Below are 17,026 nucleotides of genomic sequence, written 5' to 3'. Positions count from 1 at the left end.
TTTAGGAGATCTGTCATCTGAGGTAAATAGGGGCACAGACAGAATAATCAGAAAATAAATGAATCAATTTATATGGGTTCTTTTTATTTAGAAGTGTTTATTTATCATTCACACCTCGTTAATAATAACATGTAGGAGAGATTTAAATCTGGTTTTCACTCATGTCACAGTACCGAAACTTCTTTACTTAAAGTGACTAATGATCTTATAATCGGAGCCGACTCTGGTCTTCTCAACATTCTCATCCTTTTGGATTTGAGCTCAGCCTTCAACACTATCTCTCACTCTGTCGTCTCTTGGCATCTCTGACACACCTTTAGCTTGGTTCCAGTCATATATTCTTGACTGCTCCCATTTTATTCAACTTAAACAATTTCTCTCTAGTCTATTCCCAGTCACTTCTGGTGTACCCCAAGGTTCAGTGTTAGGCTCTCTTCTCTTCATAATATACATCCTCCCTCATGGTACCTATTCTGCCCTTGCACTTAACTAGGCAGACAACCATCATCCCATGTAGAAAAACCACACCGTTGTTCCTTTCTGGTGGATTTATTTGATTGGATGCATAGCATGGCTTTGTTGAAATACATGAATGGATGAATGGTAAAACTGTAAACAAACACAAAATATCCCGTGTGAGCTGATATAAGCAAACATTCTTACAATTAGAAGATGCTATGACCTGTTACTATGCAAAGCAAAGCAGAACGAAACAAGCTAACAAGCTAACGTTAGCGGTTAGCTAGCGCTAATTAGCGTCTAGGCTAATGAGTAATAAAGCACATCATTGAGTGAATTTACTTTCTCAAAATATCACAAACAACACACGGCAGTTAGTGCTAAACATTCACTGGTAAAACACAACATTACTGCCAACTTACAGACCGTGCTGGCTTAAGAGGCAGCATAGGCAGGCACAGGAGTAGCAAACTGTCCTTCTCCCGTTAGACAGGAAGTAATGAGAAGTAGCACTTCCGGTAGAATGTCAAAATAAAATGAACAGTGTGCCAGAAACGAATAAAGATTGCATGAACTTATATAACACTACATAACGTGAGTGGTGACTCTTAAGGAGTCAGAACAGTACCATTTTCTTCAAATTTGATCTACACTTTCACTGTTTTGCTGATGACACCCAGTTATATCTCTCCTCCAGGCCTGATTCCTCCCTCCCACCTTCTTCCCTTATAGAATGCCTAACTGAATTAAAATCCTGGTTCAACTGTAATTTTCTAAAGCTTAATGAGGATAAAACTGAAATCCTTCCTATTGGCACTAAATCCAACCTTTTGAAGGCAAATCATTTCTCTCTCACTATCGATAACTCCACAGTTTTCAAGGGACCAAGAGCCTTGGTGTCATCCTAGACAGTTCACTATCCTTTAAATCTTACATCAATAATCTCACCTGCTCTGCCTATTTCCATCTACGCAACATTAACAGATTACGTCCTTCTCTTTCCACCCATTCTATGTCCTATCCTATGTCCATTCTTGTCCATAGTCTCGTTACCTCCTGCCTTGACTACTGTAATTCTCTCTTCCATGGTCTTCCCCAAAAATCCCTTCATAAGCTTCAACTGGTATAAAACTCCGTTGCCCACATTATTACCAGAACCCCCTCCTACCAGCACATTACCACTGTTCTTAAGGAACTACACTGGCTCCCAGTGAAATTCCAGATAATATTCAAACTTCTTCTGCTAACCTTCAAGGCCATTCAGAACCTTGCTCCTCCTTACCTTTCTGATCTGTTAAGCACTACGTCTTCTGCCCACTCACTTCAATCGTCTTCTTCTATCCAGCTTGCTGTGCCTTCTTTCCGCCTCTATTATGTATTGCATGATGAGGAGCTAAATGCAGATTTCTAGGTGAGTTCAACAAAAAGAAAAAAGTAGTTCATAAAAGAAAACCAACATAAGCAAAGAGTCCATAAGCAAAAAACACCACCACAACAACAACAAAATCCCCCACAAGACATAAATGACTACAAAAATAACAGGAAATAACACAACAGGGGAATACAGGGAACAGTAGAAAAACACAGAGACAACAGCTAAACCAAGTGACAAGAAAAACTATGGAGACTCCATGAAAACAAAAACATGAATGAATTCAAAATAGACTATCGAATATACAAATACAGGCCATTTATAGGCCATTTACAATAGTAATTAAAACTAAAGCTGCGGAATAATAATTAAAAGCAAACTGAAAACTTTCAATAACAATCAGAAATCACAAATAACCCATCAAGACTCCCAGGCAATGACATACTTACTTATGTAAAATGATGTTTTAGGTCATAAATTGTTTAAAATACAACTACCATCGTGTGCAAAACAACCACAAACGAAGGTTTTTAGATGCCCATCTGTTTAGATCACAAAGCTTTGCTGTCAAACAAAGTGTTTACTGATAAATAATAATATGCATCTGCATTTCATATGCTAAACTAACTTTCACACAGGGTGTTACATGCAATAAAAATAACCTTGCAATCCAAGTTATGTGAACATTCAAGGACTTGAAAATGCGATATTTTCTGAAAGTTTTAGTTAAAAAAATGTCTATGTTTTGAATGACACAAATAATAACAATACAATAACAAACATGCTTTTGTGTGGTGCATTGATAGAAAGGTAAACAGTATTTGTGCGCTAGCAAGCAAACAGACACAGTTTCACCAGCATGTATACACAAGGTGTTGCACAATTATTAGGAATCTCTTTCCAGCTTCCTAAACCAGCTTCTCGGTGCTGGTTTACAAGCAGGGACATGACCGATCACTCTATGAACTTGTTTTCTTTCATTTGCCTCATTTGTAATTCTGCCACAGAGGAGTGAGGTTGTACAGACACACAATGCCTGATAATTGTACTTCTGTTGAATATGACTTTGAACGCAAAATTCTACCGTCCATTTACACCATGGTATTGATTATTGGTCTGGGAGCTAATGGATGGGGGATGAAGTCGATCCTGCAGAAACAGAAGAAAGTTGGAAACAATGTGTTTCTTTTAAACATTGGACTTGCCAATTTTTTGTTCCTTCCAACACTACCATTTTTGTCAGCATACTATTTTATGAACAGTAACTGGATCTTTGGAGATGCCTTCTGCAAGATCACAAGATTCTGCTTCAACTTGAATTTATACGCCAGCATTGGATTCCTCACCTGTATAAGTGTGGACAGGTATCTGGCTATTGTCCATCCACTGAAAGCGATGGGAAGGACGACAGTCCGTAACACTGTGGCTATCTCAGGTGTGGTTTGGCTGTTGGTGAGTGTTCAAAGTCTTCCAGACATGCTCTACCTCAAAACATCCACAAACAAAACCACCAAAACAAATGAAACCGCAAAATGCTACCATACCACCTCTACACAGTATGTCGAGGATTACCTGATATACAGTCTTGGACAGACACTCACTGGGTTTTTCATCCCGTTCCTTATCCTACTTGGCTGCTATGGACATGTGATTTTGGTTCTCTGCCAAAGTAATACCATTGACAAGGAAGTAAAACAAAGAAGCTTAAAGTTGTTGTTTATTTTGATTCTTCTCTTCTCAGTTTGTTACATCCCATATCATATTTTTAGGAACCTCAACCTTTATGCAAGAGGATTATTAAAAAAGGGGCAATGCCCTACATGGAATAATGGAGTCTTCAGTGCTCATCAGATAAGTCGTGGTCTTGTGTGTCTGAATAGTGTTTTGAACCCCCTGGTTTACCTCCATATCACAGATATTTCTACTCAGTTCAATCAGCTTCTCCTGCGATCTTGTCATATGTTAAATCGTCTGACTGTATCAAGATATGGCAGTGTGCAGGCGACACAGTATACACAAGACTAGTTCATTGTTGACTTTGATCTCATCTTTTACTGCTGTGCTTAACAGCTACACTGTTCATTTGCTGTCCTTTTTTCTCTATTTATTACATTCTTTTTATACTATATTATACAATGTTTTAAATAAACTATGGATTCAGAGGAAACAGCTCCATGTGTCTGTGTTATGACAGATCTGTGAAAGGAAGCTAATGTCAACAGAGAATGACTAAAGCTGTGACTGAGAAAAAAATCAACAGCCAGTTCCTAATGACATTAGACTTTTGATGTAAATATGCTCTTATCCACATTTTTTCACATATATCACAACAGCAACACTTGCACACAATAAGGTCAGGGCAGAGCACTGGGAGATGATTATCATGATTTATTTTTCAGTGCAATCATTAACAAGTTGTGGTTAGTAGTTAAAACACCCACAAGCAGCCCCTGGGTGATTGGTGTATAAGTGTGTGTATACAGATAAAAAGACCTAAGAGCATAGAGTACAACTGCTTTGTGAATGGGTTCATGTGGCTTGTACTTGCATCTTTTTTAAAAGAAGACCGCATGAGTTCACACAGTGCGTTCTAGTGAAAGAAAATAACATAAATCATATAAAACACATTTTTCTTTAAACCAGATAAAAAACAAAATATTTTGACAATATATTTAATTTATTCTCTAACGAAACTTTGCTTTTCTGTTCTCATATTGCATGCACATGTTGCACAGCAGCAATGCAAATGCAGTTCTAATAAATATTTAAAGATGGCAACTGAAAAATTGCTCAGAACTCTTTGTAATAAATTATTTTAATATTTTTCTCTGACTAATCAACTCACACACACACATATAGATAGATAGAGTCAGTTTTTTCTTTTCTATTGCACACTCCCTCCAACCTCTCCACCACTTGTTTACTGTGGTTTCCCACACATGCCAGCTGATGCACCGCTTTTCCAAATAATTTAATCTTGTTCTGTGGAAGAGACCTAAGCTTCCTGTTTGCATCTAGTAATATGAGTTCTTGTTGACACTGACTATCCTGCAAAAGCATTTGCAACACCTGGTGAATTTTAGGATTCCATGCCTGCCCACTCTTGCATGCCACCACCAGACAGGCCTCAAATATTATATTTCTGCATTTCTTTGTTTTGGTTTAAGTGTCTTTGTGTACTTTGAGAACTTGTGTGAAAATGTGAGGATGTTCATTTTTAGATTTATTGAAAAATATAGTAAAAATACAAAAACAATACGCTGCTTGCTTTCACATTCCAAACAATGCCCAAAGGCAAGATTAAGATTGCATGCATATCTATTAGACATGTTGCATTCACTTGAGATCTCAGTCTTATGCTTCAGTGGGCAGGAATTCAAGCTTGAACATGACGTATAAATTGTTAAAACAAAAAAAAGAAAATAGGGTGTGTTTTCTTTCACTTTCATGACATATAACTCTCCATGAAGGGGGGAGATTGTGCAGACGTTTGCTTTAGAAGCACAATGAATAACGGTTCCTGTACTTCAGGCAACTTAAAACTCCATGAACACAAAATTCTACCTGCCATTTATGCCTTTGTTATGATTGTTGGTCTGGGAGGAAATGGATTGGGACTAAAGTCTCTGCTGCAGAAAAAGAAGAAACTTCGAAACATTAATCTGTTCCTTCTGAACCTTGGAGTTGCTAATTTTTTGTTCCTGCTAACACTCCCATTTTTGTCAGCGTACTACTTTATGGACAGTAAATGGATATTTGGAGATGCCTTCTGCAAGATCACAAGATTCTGCTTCAACCTGAATTTATACGGCAGCATTGGATTCCTCACCTGTATAAGTGTGTACAGGTACCTGGCTATTGTCCATCCAATGAGGATGATGGGGAGAATAACTGTGACTCATTCTGTGGCTATCTCAGTTTTGGTTTGGCTGTTGGTGAGTGCTCAAAGTCTTCCAGATATCTTCTTCTCCAAAATCTCACCAAATAAAACTGAAGAATGCTACCATACCACCTCTAACGAGTATGTGGAGGATTATCTGAAATACAGTGTGGGTTGGACATTGACTGGGTTTGTTATGCCACTCCTTATTTTACTTGGCTGCTATGGACATGTGACTCTTGTTCTCTGTCATGCAAATACCATAAAGGAGGTGGTGAAAAAACGAGTTTTAAAGTTGTTATTCATCTTGTGCCTTCTCTTCTCAGTTTGTTACATCCCCTATCATATTTTCAAGAACCTCAGCCTTTATTCAAGAGTTTTGTCAAAACAGGGGAAATGTCCAGATTGGAATGAGGGAGTCTTTGGGGCTCACCAATTAAGTCGTGGAATTGTGTGTTTGAACAGTGTTTTGACTCCCCTGGTTTACCTCCATGTAAAGGATTTGCCTACTCGATTCCAACAGCTGCTCCAGTGAACTCGCCAGATCTTTAATTGGCCTAAATCAAGGAGTGGCAGAATCCCAGTGACACAGTCTGATAAAGTTTAACAAGTTTGCCATATGTTAGAAATCTTAAAAATGTTTTACATAACCAGCTCGACAGCATGCATCTTTGTTGTAATTGTATTCACACTGTGCAAAATTTCACTGGTTTTGACTTAGTCAACATTAGCAGCCACTTAATAACAATATTTTATTTCTGATGCAAATATCTTGTGATCCTTGAAATGGACAACTGTGGCATGATTACAGCACCTCCTGCTAAATGCAATAAATAAATAAAGGTGGGATACATAAGTAAAGATCCTTTATTTTCCATGTAAAGCATCCTGGTAAAATGATGTTACATAGACAGCAGTGCCTAGAATTGGTACATTTTCAAATTAATTTATCAGCTAATATCTATGACACGCTTTCACCCACACCCCTTGGCTTATTATGAGAGGCCACCAAGACCCTCATAACACTATAGTTAAACAGTAATGTCATTATCTTACCTTTGTGGCAAAATATGCTGAAATGATAATAATCTGTACTTTATGTAGTGTCTAAATTATATATGTTTATTGTATTTAGCTTTATTTTGTATTGCATTTTTTCTTTTCTTTCCTAAACAAACTTTTGTATACTGTTTACATGATCGAAAATTAAACAAAAAATCAACACAACACCAATAGTTGCCTCAAGGTGTTTTATGTTATAATGTAAAGATCCTACAATAGTATAGAAAAAATAAATAATTTTAAGAAGAAAGTATTGCCACCCAAAAGGAGAGAAGGGCAATATCATACACAAGTGCATGTAGTATAGTAGAGGCTTCTTGCCCCAGTTGGTCTTGTGTTGAAGAGTTCATGTTGATTTAAGATTTGTAGATTATTTTTTTAACTTATATTGCAAAGGTTTAAGAACTACTCATGCAGACGGAGACTAACAAAGTAAAACAGGAAGAGACAAACACAGAACACAGAGATGAAAGACATGATGAGCAAACTGACAACACACAACTGACACACGTACACACAGATGAGACAGAGACAGACTGGACGTGAAAGAGAACCAATCAAATCAGACAATGAACTAGGAAATAGAAACGTGGATAACTAAAGTAGGGAGCAGTGGAAAATAATACCAAGCTAGAAGACTAAACTGTTAGGGTGCCTGGGTCGTCGACCCAGTGGTTTGTGTTTTTGGTTCTTTGATTTTGTTTATTTCATTATATTCTAGCTGTGCCTTATGGTTTATAGGTTTATTCTTAGTTTAGGTTTTCTGTGTGGGTTTTGTTAGAGTTTTAGTGTTCTGGTTTTCTGTCTGTGATCCATAGTTGCTGTCTCCCCTGTCTGCTGTATCCCCGTGTCAAGTCATGCGTCTCTGTGTTATGTTTCCTGTTTTACTTTGAAAGTCCGTGTCTCATGTTAATGTGTCTGGTTTTAATTCTTTTGTCTCCTTAGGCCTGATTTGTCCCAGCTGTGTTTCCCTCCTGTTTCCCATTCCCTGATTGCTCCCTCTGTGTATTTAAGCCCCGTGTTTCTCTGTGTCTGTGCTGTGATCTACCCTCATCTTGCTGTGCGGCCAGCCAGCCAGCCAGCCAGCCAGCCAGCCAGCCAGCCAGCCAGCCAGCCAGCCAGCCAGCCAGCCAGCCTTGGAGTCTCAGTTTTGTTACCTTTTTGGAGTTCAGCATTAAATCTGTTTTGAGTTCACGTTTTGCCTCCGAGTGTCTGCACTTTGGGTCCTTTTCCTGCCTGCACACAGCCGTTTCATAACATAAACAATGCACAACACATAATTAATCCAGACATACAGCACTGTGCAAAGGTTTTAGGCAGGTGAAAAAAAATATGCTGTAAACAAAGAATGCTTTCAAAAATGGAAGTGCTAATCTTTTATTTTCATCAAGGGAATGAACAAAAGAGAAAGCTAAGACAAATCAATATTTGGTGTGACCACCCTTTGCCTTCAAAACAGCATATACTGCTAGGCACACTTGCACACAGTTTTTGAACGAACTCGACTGGTAGGTTGTTCCAATTGTCTTGGAGAACTAACCACAGATCTTCTGTGGATGTAAGCTTCCTCACATCTTTCTGTCTCTTCATGCAATCTCAGACACACTCGATGATGTTGAGATCAGGGCTCTGTGGGGGCTGTACCATCATTCCCAGTACATCTCTGACTTGCTCACTGTCTACAGCTCAGTCAGACCTCTCAAGGATCAGATTCAGATGTTTTACATGTTCCCAGAAATAGATCTCAGTCTGCTAAGAGTGCTTTCAGTCATTGTTTTTTCTTTGGTTTTACTGTTTTCATTTCTTGTAGGAAGTTTAAAGACAAATCTGTCTTTATTTTCTGTGTTAAGCACACTGAGTTTTATTTATTTAACATATCATAAAGTGCTGTTACTTCATTACTTAAACAAAAAAGACAAAAAAGGTATCCACAATGATGGATTTTATATTTTCATGCAGTGTTTTTAAAAAGATAAAATAATCTACAGTCTTTGTGAAAAAGCAAGGAATTAGATGCATGAGATGTGTTGAAGAAAAAAATCTGACTTCAGGTCCTTTTTCCTTTTGTTTGCTGTGGTGGTGTGCTTATCAAAGTATACCTTTATAAGATGGATTTACAGACACAGAGAGTGGGTATGAGTGGGTAAACCAGACCACTGTTATTTATACCAGAAGGGTAACAGAGAGTAGTGGAAGGGTTGCTAATTACATACAAAGAACAAAAAGGTAAAAGTTAAAAGGGTTTTGTCACTGATCATGGGGTAACAGGCTACAATAACAGGAATAAAGATAAGGTTCATAAAAAGCAAATGGCCACAGGAACAGGAGGCCACATTCCAAAGGTTCAGATCTATCAAAACAAATCAGAGGGTTACGGGATGATGCAAAGATGTTTATCTCAGCTCTGAAACCTGAAACTCAACATTTAGGGCTTCAAGCAACAACAGATACATTTGCTGTCCCTTCACTTCTTTCACTTTTAATTCTGCTACAAAGGAGAGAGGTTGTGTGGACAACATGTCAGGAATAGCAACGAGTAAAACTTCCTTCTTTCGTTCAGACTATGAACATGTAACTCTGCCTGCTGTTTACACCTTTGTTTTTATCATTGGTCTGGGAGCTAACGGATGGGCGGTGAGGTCCTTGCTTCAGAAATGGAAAATTCTTGGACACATTAATGTGTTTCTTCTGAACCTTGGAATTGCTAATTTTTTGTTCCTGCCAACTCTCCCATTTTTGTCAGCATATTATTTTATGAGGAATAAATGGATCTTTGGAGAAGTCTTCTGCAAGATCACAAGATTCTGCTTCAACTTGAATTTATACGGCAGCATTGGATTCCTCACCTGTATAAGTGTGTACAGGTACCTGGCTATTGTCCATCCAATGAGGATGATGGGAAGATTAACTGTCACTCTCTCTATAGCTATCTCAGTTTTGGTTTGGCTGTTGGTGATTGTTCATAGTCTTCCAGATATGTTCTACCCAAAAACCTCTGCAAACAACACTGATACAAATAGAACTGAAAAATGTCACCATACCACCTCTACAGAGTATGTTGAGAATTACCTGAAATACAGTGTGGGTTGGACATTGACTGGGTTTGTTGTGCCACTCCTTATCTTACTTGGCTGCTATGGACATGTGACTCTTGTTCTCTGCCGCAAAAATACCATTAATAAAGTGGTGAAACAAAGAAGCTTAAGGTTGTTGTTCATTTTGATTTTGCTCTTCTCAGTTTGTTACATCCCCTACCATATTTTTAAGAACCTCAGCCTTTATTCAAGAGTTTTGATAAAACACAGGATGCGTCCAACATGGGATGAGGGAGTCTTCTGTGCTCATCAGATCAGTCGTGGTCTTGTGTGTCTGAATAGTGTTTTGAACCCCCTGGTTTACCTCCATGTCATGGATATTCCTGCTCAGCTCCAACAGCTGCTTCAGCGGTTTCGTCAGACATTTACTAGTTTGTTTGTGTTAAACTATGTCAGTGTGCCTGTGGCACAAACTGCAAACAGAGCAATATCTTAACAGTGATTAATGACTTTGCATGCAAAAGTAAAAGTTAAAGACTGCTTTATGTACTACAATGTGCTTCATTCTCTTAATTAACACTCACTTTTTCTGGATAACAGTTTTGGCACAAGTGGTTAGACAAATATGTATATATACCTTTATGTATGTTTTGTTTCCTATTCTATTGCCTTGTATTCTGTGAATGACTAAAACCTGGTGGAATGCATTTACTCTTTTGGTTTAAAACTCATTCTCCTTATCATGTATGCAAGATGTCATTGTTATTCCTTGTTATTGCTCTGTATTAGCTTCACTAGCTATTAGCCTTTAACTAATGATGTTATGTATTTGAAATAAATGTAATTTAATCATTGAAAATTGCATTATTCAAACCTCTTACAACAACAACTTTCACTTTAATGATAGATCAGGACAGAGCTCTGGCTCTGTATAATTATATTATATATGTATAATTGGACAGAGCTCTGGCTCTGTATAATTATATTATATATGTATAATTTGTTTCTTATTTAGTGCTAGTAACATATTTATCGTGCTGTAAGGCCCACTTAAAATCCCTTAATTTTCTCAAAAACCAACAGTGCACCTTATGTATGAATTCTGGTTGTGCTTAATGATCTTGAACCCATTTTATGTGGTACACGGCGCTCTGTTTTTAAGAACCTCAGCCTTTATTCAAGAGTTTTATCAAAACAGCTGACGAGTCCCGATTGGGATGAGGGAGTTTTTGGTCCTCATCAGATAAGTCGTGGTCTTGTGTGTCTGAATAGTGTTTTGACTCCCCTGATTTACCTCCTTGTAAAGGATTTCCCTGCTCAGCTCAGGCAGCTGGTCCGGCAGTTTTATCAGATGTTTAGTTGTCTGAGTTTGATTATGTAATTCATTTTATATCATTCTTTTAACTACTATTGTCTTTTTTTAATAACACATTTAACAAAAAGGTCTACATACATACTTTTATACACACACTTCACACTCAATCTACCTTCAAGCCTGTAAAGTTTATTGTGTTTTTTGCTGACACACAGTCCAGATGTATATTCCATGTATTTTGTAGTGGCAACCTCTGCTTTGTTTTCTTTTTTGTTATTGGTCAGTTTAAAATCTTGGACACTTAAGAATTGTTGTGCAAAATATTGGAAGCATACATCCTCAGATTTAAAGTGACCTTCACTGACCTTATTTGCCATAGCTGGTATAAAGGGCTGTTGCTTCATTTGTCCTTTTGTTCGCCAGATTGTTTCATCATCTTCTGTTGTAATAACATCCAAACGTCCAGCTTCTACTACATAATCATAGTTCTTCTTAACCTTTAAGTTCCTGTGAAAGATTTAACTTGTTTTTGTTCTGTCATGTGCCAGCTTGTAGCTCTGTGTTCTGTAGAAAATCTTTGGATTTCCTGTCTGCCATATAGCCACTGTGAAATTTAGGTGGCTTCCTCTGATACATATTTCATGGCCATTATGAATAAACTTTTCAATATTTACCAGTTGTTATCTACTGCATCTAAGCTTTGTCATTAATAATTACCATAGCTCATTACTGGGGACTGCTAAAGAGGTATCATATTATCCTATAAAATAGTCTATTTAAAAAATAATTGTGATAAAGATAACTTTGAATTTTTTTTCAATGTACCTGTGCTCAAAGCTAAATCTATCTATAGGGTGTATTGAAAACACTATATAAAGTATGTCGCTTGTAAATAAGTTGAACACAATCATGATGTATTATTTGAAAATTCATATTAGTAGAAAAAAGTAATTAATCTTATCTTTAGATCTAAAGGACATCTCAAACTTTAGTCTTATTCATGGCTAATATTAGTTGTCTTCTAACAACCAGAAGTGTGTATGATATTTTTTCTATAGTGCCTAACAAGCCTTGTGCAGTCAAGCTTAACAGTTACTACGTGACTGAAACACAGACTTAATGTCTTTTAATAAAAATGATGCACATATACACTGGTCGCTCTGAATTGCTGCTGAGATTCTTGCTGCAGAAATGGAAAAATCTTGGACACATCAATGTGTTTCTTCTAAATGTATGCCTATCAGGTAAGTGTTACGAGAAATGCGAGTGGACTCAGAGAACAGAACACACGGAGACACAGAGTTGCGATGAAGGAACTTTATTAACAGTGGAGGGCGAATTTCAGGGACAATGTATTTACAACAAAAAGTGAATGGGCACGTGGAGCCAGGACGTCAAGGGGAAGAAACACATGGATGCATGAATTTCCGCCCACGTATGTTTCTCAGATCTCAAACTGGTTTCAGCATGCATGCAGGGTCACAAGCAGGAGGAACATGTACATCTGATCTTATTCTTTCCACTTCTTTCACTTTTAATTCCGCCACAGAGGAGAGCAGTGTGGACAACATGTTAGGAGACAGAATGAATACGACTGAATGGTTTCGTTCAGTCTATGAACATGTAACTCTGCCCGCTATTTACACCTTTGTGTTCATCATTGGTCTGGGAGCTAATGTATGGGGACTGAAGTCTCTGCTTCAGAAATGGAAAATTCTTGGATACATCAATGTTTTTCTTCTGAACCTTGGAATTGCTAATTTTTTGTTCCTGCCAACACTTCCATTTTTAACAGCCTACTACTTTATGAAGAATAAATGGATATTTGGAGAAGTCTTCTGCAAGATCACAAGATTCTGCTTCAACTTGAATTTATACAGCAGCATTGGATTCCTCACCTGTATAAGTGTGAACAGGTACCTGGCTATTGTCCATGCACTGAAAGCGAAGAGAAGGATGACTGTCCGTAATTCTGTGGTTATCTCAGTCATGGTTTGGCTGTTGGTGATTGTTCAAAGTCTTCCAGACGTGCTCTTTCCCAAAAACTCAACAAATGAAACTGAAAAATGTCACCATACCACCTCTACAAAGTATGTTGAGAATTACCTGAAATACAGTGTGGGCTGGACATTGACTGGGTTTGTTATGCCTTTCCTTATTTTTCTTGGCTGCTATGGACATGTGACTCTTGTTCTCTGCCGCATTAATACCATTAATAAGGTAGCGAAACAAAAAAGCTTAAAGTTGATGTTCATTTTGATTTTGCTCTTCTTGGTCTGTTACATCCCCTACCATATTTTTAAGAACCTCAGCCTTTATTCAAGAGTACTTTTTTCAACCAACAAGAAGTATCCATCATGGGATAAGAGAGTCTTCTGTGCTCATCAGATCAGTCGTGGTCTTGTGTGTCTGAATAGTGTTTTGAACCCCCTGGTTTACCTCCATGTCATGGATATTCCTGCTCAGCTCCAACAGCTGCTTCAGCGGTTTCGTCAGACATTTACTCGTTTGTTTGTGTCAGAATACGGCAGTGTATCCGTGGAACAAACAGTGACCACAACAATATCTTAACAGTAATTAGTGACTTTGACTTTGTCTTTTAGAGTAGAGTGTAAAGACTGTTTTACGTATTATACTGTCTATACTATCTTTTTCGGGATAACAGTTTTGGCTCAAATTGATTTACAAATGTACATAAAAAGCTTTGTTTCTGTGTTTGTTGTTCTTATGTTGCCCAGCATCGAAAATTGCATTATTGAAAATTGCATTATTCAAATCCTTTACAGCAACATTTTTTTGTCACATTGAAAATATAAACAACCACTACGACATGACTATACATGCGTAGGGGATTGGAGGCAAGACAACAGAAACTAAAGACTAGATAAGAAAGCTAAGGTGATCTCAACAAATGTTAAACAGAGTAATAGCTATAGTAACTAACACAAGGAACTGCTTCTTAACCTGCCATAGAAATGCTGGGTCACAGACCCAGGACCATGACACTTTTAATTTAAGCAAAGATCAGGAAAGAGCGCTGGCAGATTAGTATCATTTATTTTATGTTCACTGACACAGTTTTCAGGTTAGTAAGCACGTTTCTTTAGATTTGTGTAGGTTATGTGGACAGCAAAATAATTTCCCATAAAAAACATCTGCTGGATTATTACGTTTGTATAGCAGTAGAACAATGTTGGTGAAATTTAATCAACATTAACTTTTGTTTCATGCCTACTATAAGCCAGCTTGGCAGTGAACATGTGATTGATATTTGACATAAGATACACAATATTTGGCTTTTAGTTTGCTCTGGAATTCTAATGTATAGTATTTGATGTATACTGCTCTAATCAAGGGCACACACACAAACACACATACACAAACACACACACACACACCCTAGATTCATTATTTTTATAAGTCATAACATTTTTTGAACTGTAAATGACAGTAAAGAGTTATCCTTTCTAAGAAAGTAATTGATGGATTTCTAACTATAATATTTTTTTATGTATTTCTCTCCATCTTTTTGAACTTAAAAAGGTAAAATGCTTAATTGAATATTTTTAAAAAAAAATGTATTTAAAGTCTTTAATCCCCCATCCCCGACTGCCTCCCTCTTCCCGCTCCACCACACCTACCCACACAAGTAGGGCCTTGGGGTGCAGGTGTGTCACCAGGGTGCAGGGGAGGCATCCCTCCCCGTCCCCTTCTGGCCACCTGTGCCTCAATTTTATTCCACAACTTAGACATCCACATTACTCACACTCTCATAACACATACATTTGGGCCTTGAGGGTGGGCACGTTAACGGTGTCCAGAGGACGGTCTGTGTATTCAACCCCACCTCTGGCGCCGGTGCCCACCTCTCAATTTTAAATCCATGTAGACATTGAGGGTTCTCGGGAGGGGCCGTGCTAACACCTGCTGTTCTCTGGCAGCAGCACCATGCTCTCCCGTGTTTTAAATGCACTTTAGAACAAAACACAGCAACACTACACATGAGCGGGAGGAGGGAGGTTTGGGGTCTTCACACACCCCCGTTCTCTGCTGGCCATCGGGCGGGGGGGCTGGGAGGAGGTGTTGGCCGTCCGATTGGGATCTGGGATGCGGGGCCTCCCTACTGCTGCGGAGCCGGGGTGGTCTGCTTTCCTCCACCCCAGGGGAAAGGGTAACATCTCCTGGGTCTAGGTGCCGTTTCCCCCTCTGGGGGCGAGGGTACCTGGACACGGGGTATAGAGTATGTTTGGTACGTGGTACGTATGTGTGTACAATGTCCATTTGTGTCTACATTGGGTGAGTGCTGAGTATTTGTATATGTGTGCATGAGGGTGGGAATGCATGTTTGTGTCTGTGTGTGCCTGTTTGTCTGTGTCTAATGTCAGGTCGGGTCTTAGACTCCACCTCTCTGGGAACTCCCAGGCGCTCCAAAGTATGGAGGCCTATCTCCCCTCACCACACTCCCTGCCGGTGGCTGATGCCCTCAGGGGTCGGTGCGTTGGTGGTTCTTGGTGTCCGGGGCTGGGCGCTCAGGTATGTACCAGCTCACTCCCGGTGACTACTTGGCAGGGCCTGGCGCCTGTTGCCCGGTCAGGCCTCTTCCAGGGCGTAGGGAGCCCTCGGCCTCTGGGCCTGCAGCTTGGTTCACTCTGGCACAGCTGGCTACCGGCAGAGCTGGCGGGCACGCCAGTGCAGCCCCCTCTGGCTTCTGCTCTGTGGCTGCTGGGTGACCCCTCGTCTGGGGCTCTTCCCAGGAGGGTGGCACGGTTGCCCTTCCGGTGGTCCTCCTTGGGCTCTCGCACTCTGGGGCCTCTGGATGTCTGAGATCTGGATCTCTTCCATGCCTGCTTCATGCCCTGGGGGACGGGGCTATGGCTCCCTACACCCTCTAGCAGACCGTTACATGGGGAAACCTTTTGAATACAAGCGTGCTGATCCACACAGGTGTGCACACGGGTGTTCACTGTCCATAGACATAAACTACACCTTTCTTGGCTGCTACCTCAAAGCACATTGTGCGCTGTCGGTCCTGCGTGCTGCACCACAACATTCAATATTTAGTATTTACTGCTGTTTACACTTAGCTAGATTAATGCGATGGTGTTGTGTTGCTCTCTTTTTTTTCTTGTTTTCTCTTCTTTTTCTCTCAACAGGTGATCCAGGAGTTTTTTTTTTTATCTCTCTCTTTCTCTTTTTAAGTGCCCTTTCTCACTGTCCCTCTTCCCCTCTGTTTTTCTTTTCCTTCATCTTTCTTTCTCCCTTTCCTATCCCCTAGTCATGTCTGTCCCATCTGTAACAACCAGTGTTGGGTAAGTTACTTTAAATTAGTAACTTAGTTACATTACTAGTTACTTCCATCAAAAGTAACTCAGTTACTTCAAGTTACTCGTTACTTTCAAAGTAACTAGTTACTAGGGAAAGTAACTTTGGTTTTACTCAGACTTCTCTTGTTAATGTGTTGCTAACTGGATACCTAGCAAGAGTGCCAGTCTTCTAGCTTGCTTACTTGCCACAAGTGCACTGTGCCACCTACCAAAGGAAAAAATAATGTGCATATTTCCACGAGAGAAATCCCACGCCTGGACCGTCGTTGACCGCCGCCATGATTCTAGTCTACGTCACAGCGTCATGTGCGCTTTTTACATCCAACACAAAAACTGCAGTCGTGGTGCTTTTGATTGTACTCAGAACTCAGAAATTCTGCCTTCCGAATAGGAAGATGTAGGTAACACCAGACTGCAGATGAGCTGCATACAGGGCTGGACTGGGACAAAAACTCAGCCCGGGCATTTTGACTAGATACCGGCCCGCCATTATAGCAAATATCATAAAGCCTTTGAATGAAAACAAACACTGTTGTGCCAGTGATGTTCACTGTCTTGATGGTATATATGTATCAATCT

The 17,026-nt window shown here is 39.3% G+C and overlaps 4 protein-coding genes across 4 annotated transcripts; all 4 read left to right on the top strand.

Annotated features, from left to right (window-relative positions):
• The first annotated feature begins 2,832 nt into the window (after positions 1–2,832).
• LOC146364876 (P2Y purinoceptor 1-like) lies at positions 2,833–4,560 on the top strand. The gene has a single exon (XM_084916815.1). It carries the CDS (start codon positions 2,864–2,866, stop codon positions 3,854–3,856), a length of 993 nt encoding a protein of 330 aa, XP_084772941.1. The 5' UTR covers positions 2,833–2,863; the 3' UTR covers positions 3,857–4,560.
• A 751-nt stretch (positions 4,561–5,311) lies between these two features.
• LOC146364875 (P2Y purinoceptor 1-like) lies at positions 5,312–6,876 on the top strand. Its single transcript, XM_084916818.1, has one exon. It carries the CDS (start codon positions 5,338–5,340, stop codon positions 6,244–6,246), a length of 909 nt encoding a protein of 302 aa, XP_084772944.1. The 5' UTR covers positions 5,312–5,337; the 3' UTR covers positions 6,247–6,876.
• A 2,414-nt stretch (positions 6,877–9,290) lies between these two features.
• On the top strand, positions 9,291–10,595 carry LOC146364874 (P2Y purinoceptor 1-like). The gene has a single exon (XM_084916814.1). The coding sequence runs from the start codon at positions 9,291–9,293 to the stop codon at positions 10,302–10,304; it is 1,014 nt and encodes a 337-aa protein (XP_084772940.1). The 3' UTR covers positions 10,305–10,595.
• Positions 10,596–12,567: 1,972 nt separating this feature from the next.
• On the top strand, positions 12,568–14,515 carry LOC146364873 (P2Y purinoceptor 1-like). Its single transcript, XM_084916813.1, has one exon. It carries the CDS (start codon positions 12,591–12,593, stop codon positions 13,692–13,694), a length of 1,104 nt encoding a protein of 367 aa, XP_084772939.1. The 5' UTR covers positions 12,568–12,590; the 3' UTR covers positions 13,695–14,515.
• The last annotated feature ends 2,511 nt before the right edge of the window (positions 14,516–17,026 follow it).

The sequence above is a fragment of the Perissodus microlepis genome, chromosome 20, assembly GCF_051167445.1.
Source record: "Perissodus microlepis isolate ML-2025 ecotype Zambia chromosome 20, ASM5116744v1, whole genome shotgun sequence".
NCBI classification, from domain to species: domain Eukaryota; kingdom Metazoa; phylum Chordata; class Actinopteri; order Cichliformes; family Cichlidae; genus Perissodus; species Perissodus microlepis.
Note: the sequence above shows the minus strand (reverse complement) of the source record. Positions and strands in the feature narration are given on the sequence as shown.

Coding starts and splice junctions, on each gene's coding strand:
- LOC146364876 (XM_084916815.1), top strand. CDS start 2,864: ATGCCTGATAATTGTACTTCTGTTGAATATGACTTTGAACGCAAAATT.
- LOC146364875 (XM_084916818.1), top strand. CDS start 5,338: ATGAATAACGGTTCCTGTACTTCAGGCAACTTAAAACTCCATGAACAC.
- LOC146364874 (XM_084916814.1), top strand. CDS start 9,291: ATGTCAGGAATAGCAACGAGTAAAACTTCCTTCTTTCGTTCAGACTAT.
- LOC146364873 (XM_084916813.1), top strand. CDS start 12,591: ATGCATGCAGGGTCACAAGCAGGAGGAACATGTACATCTGATCTTATT.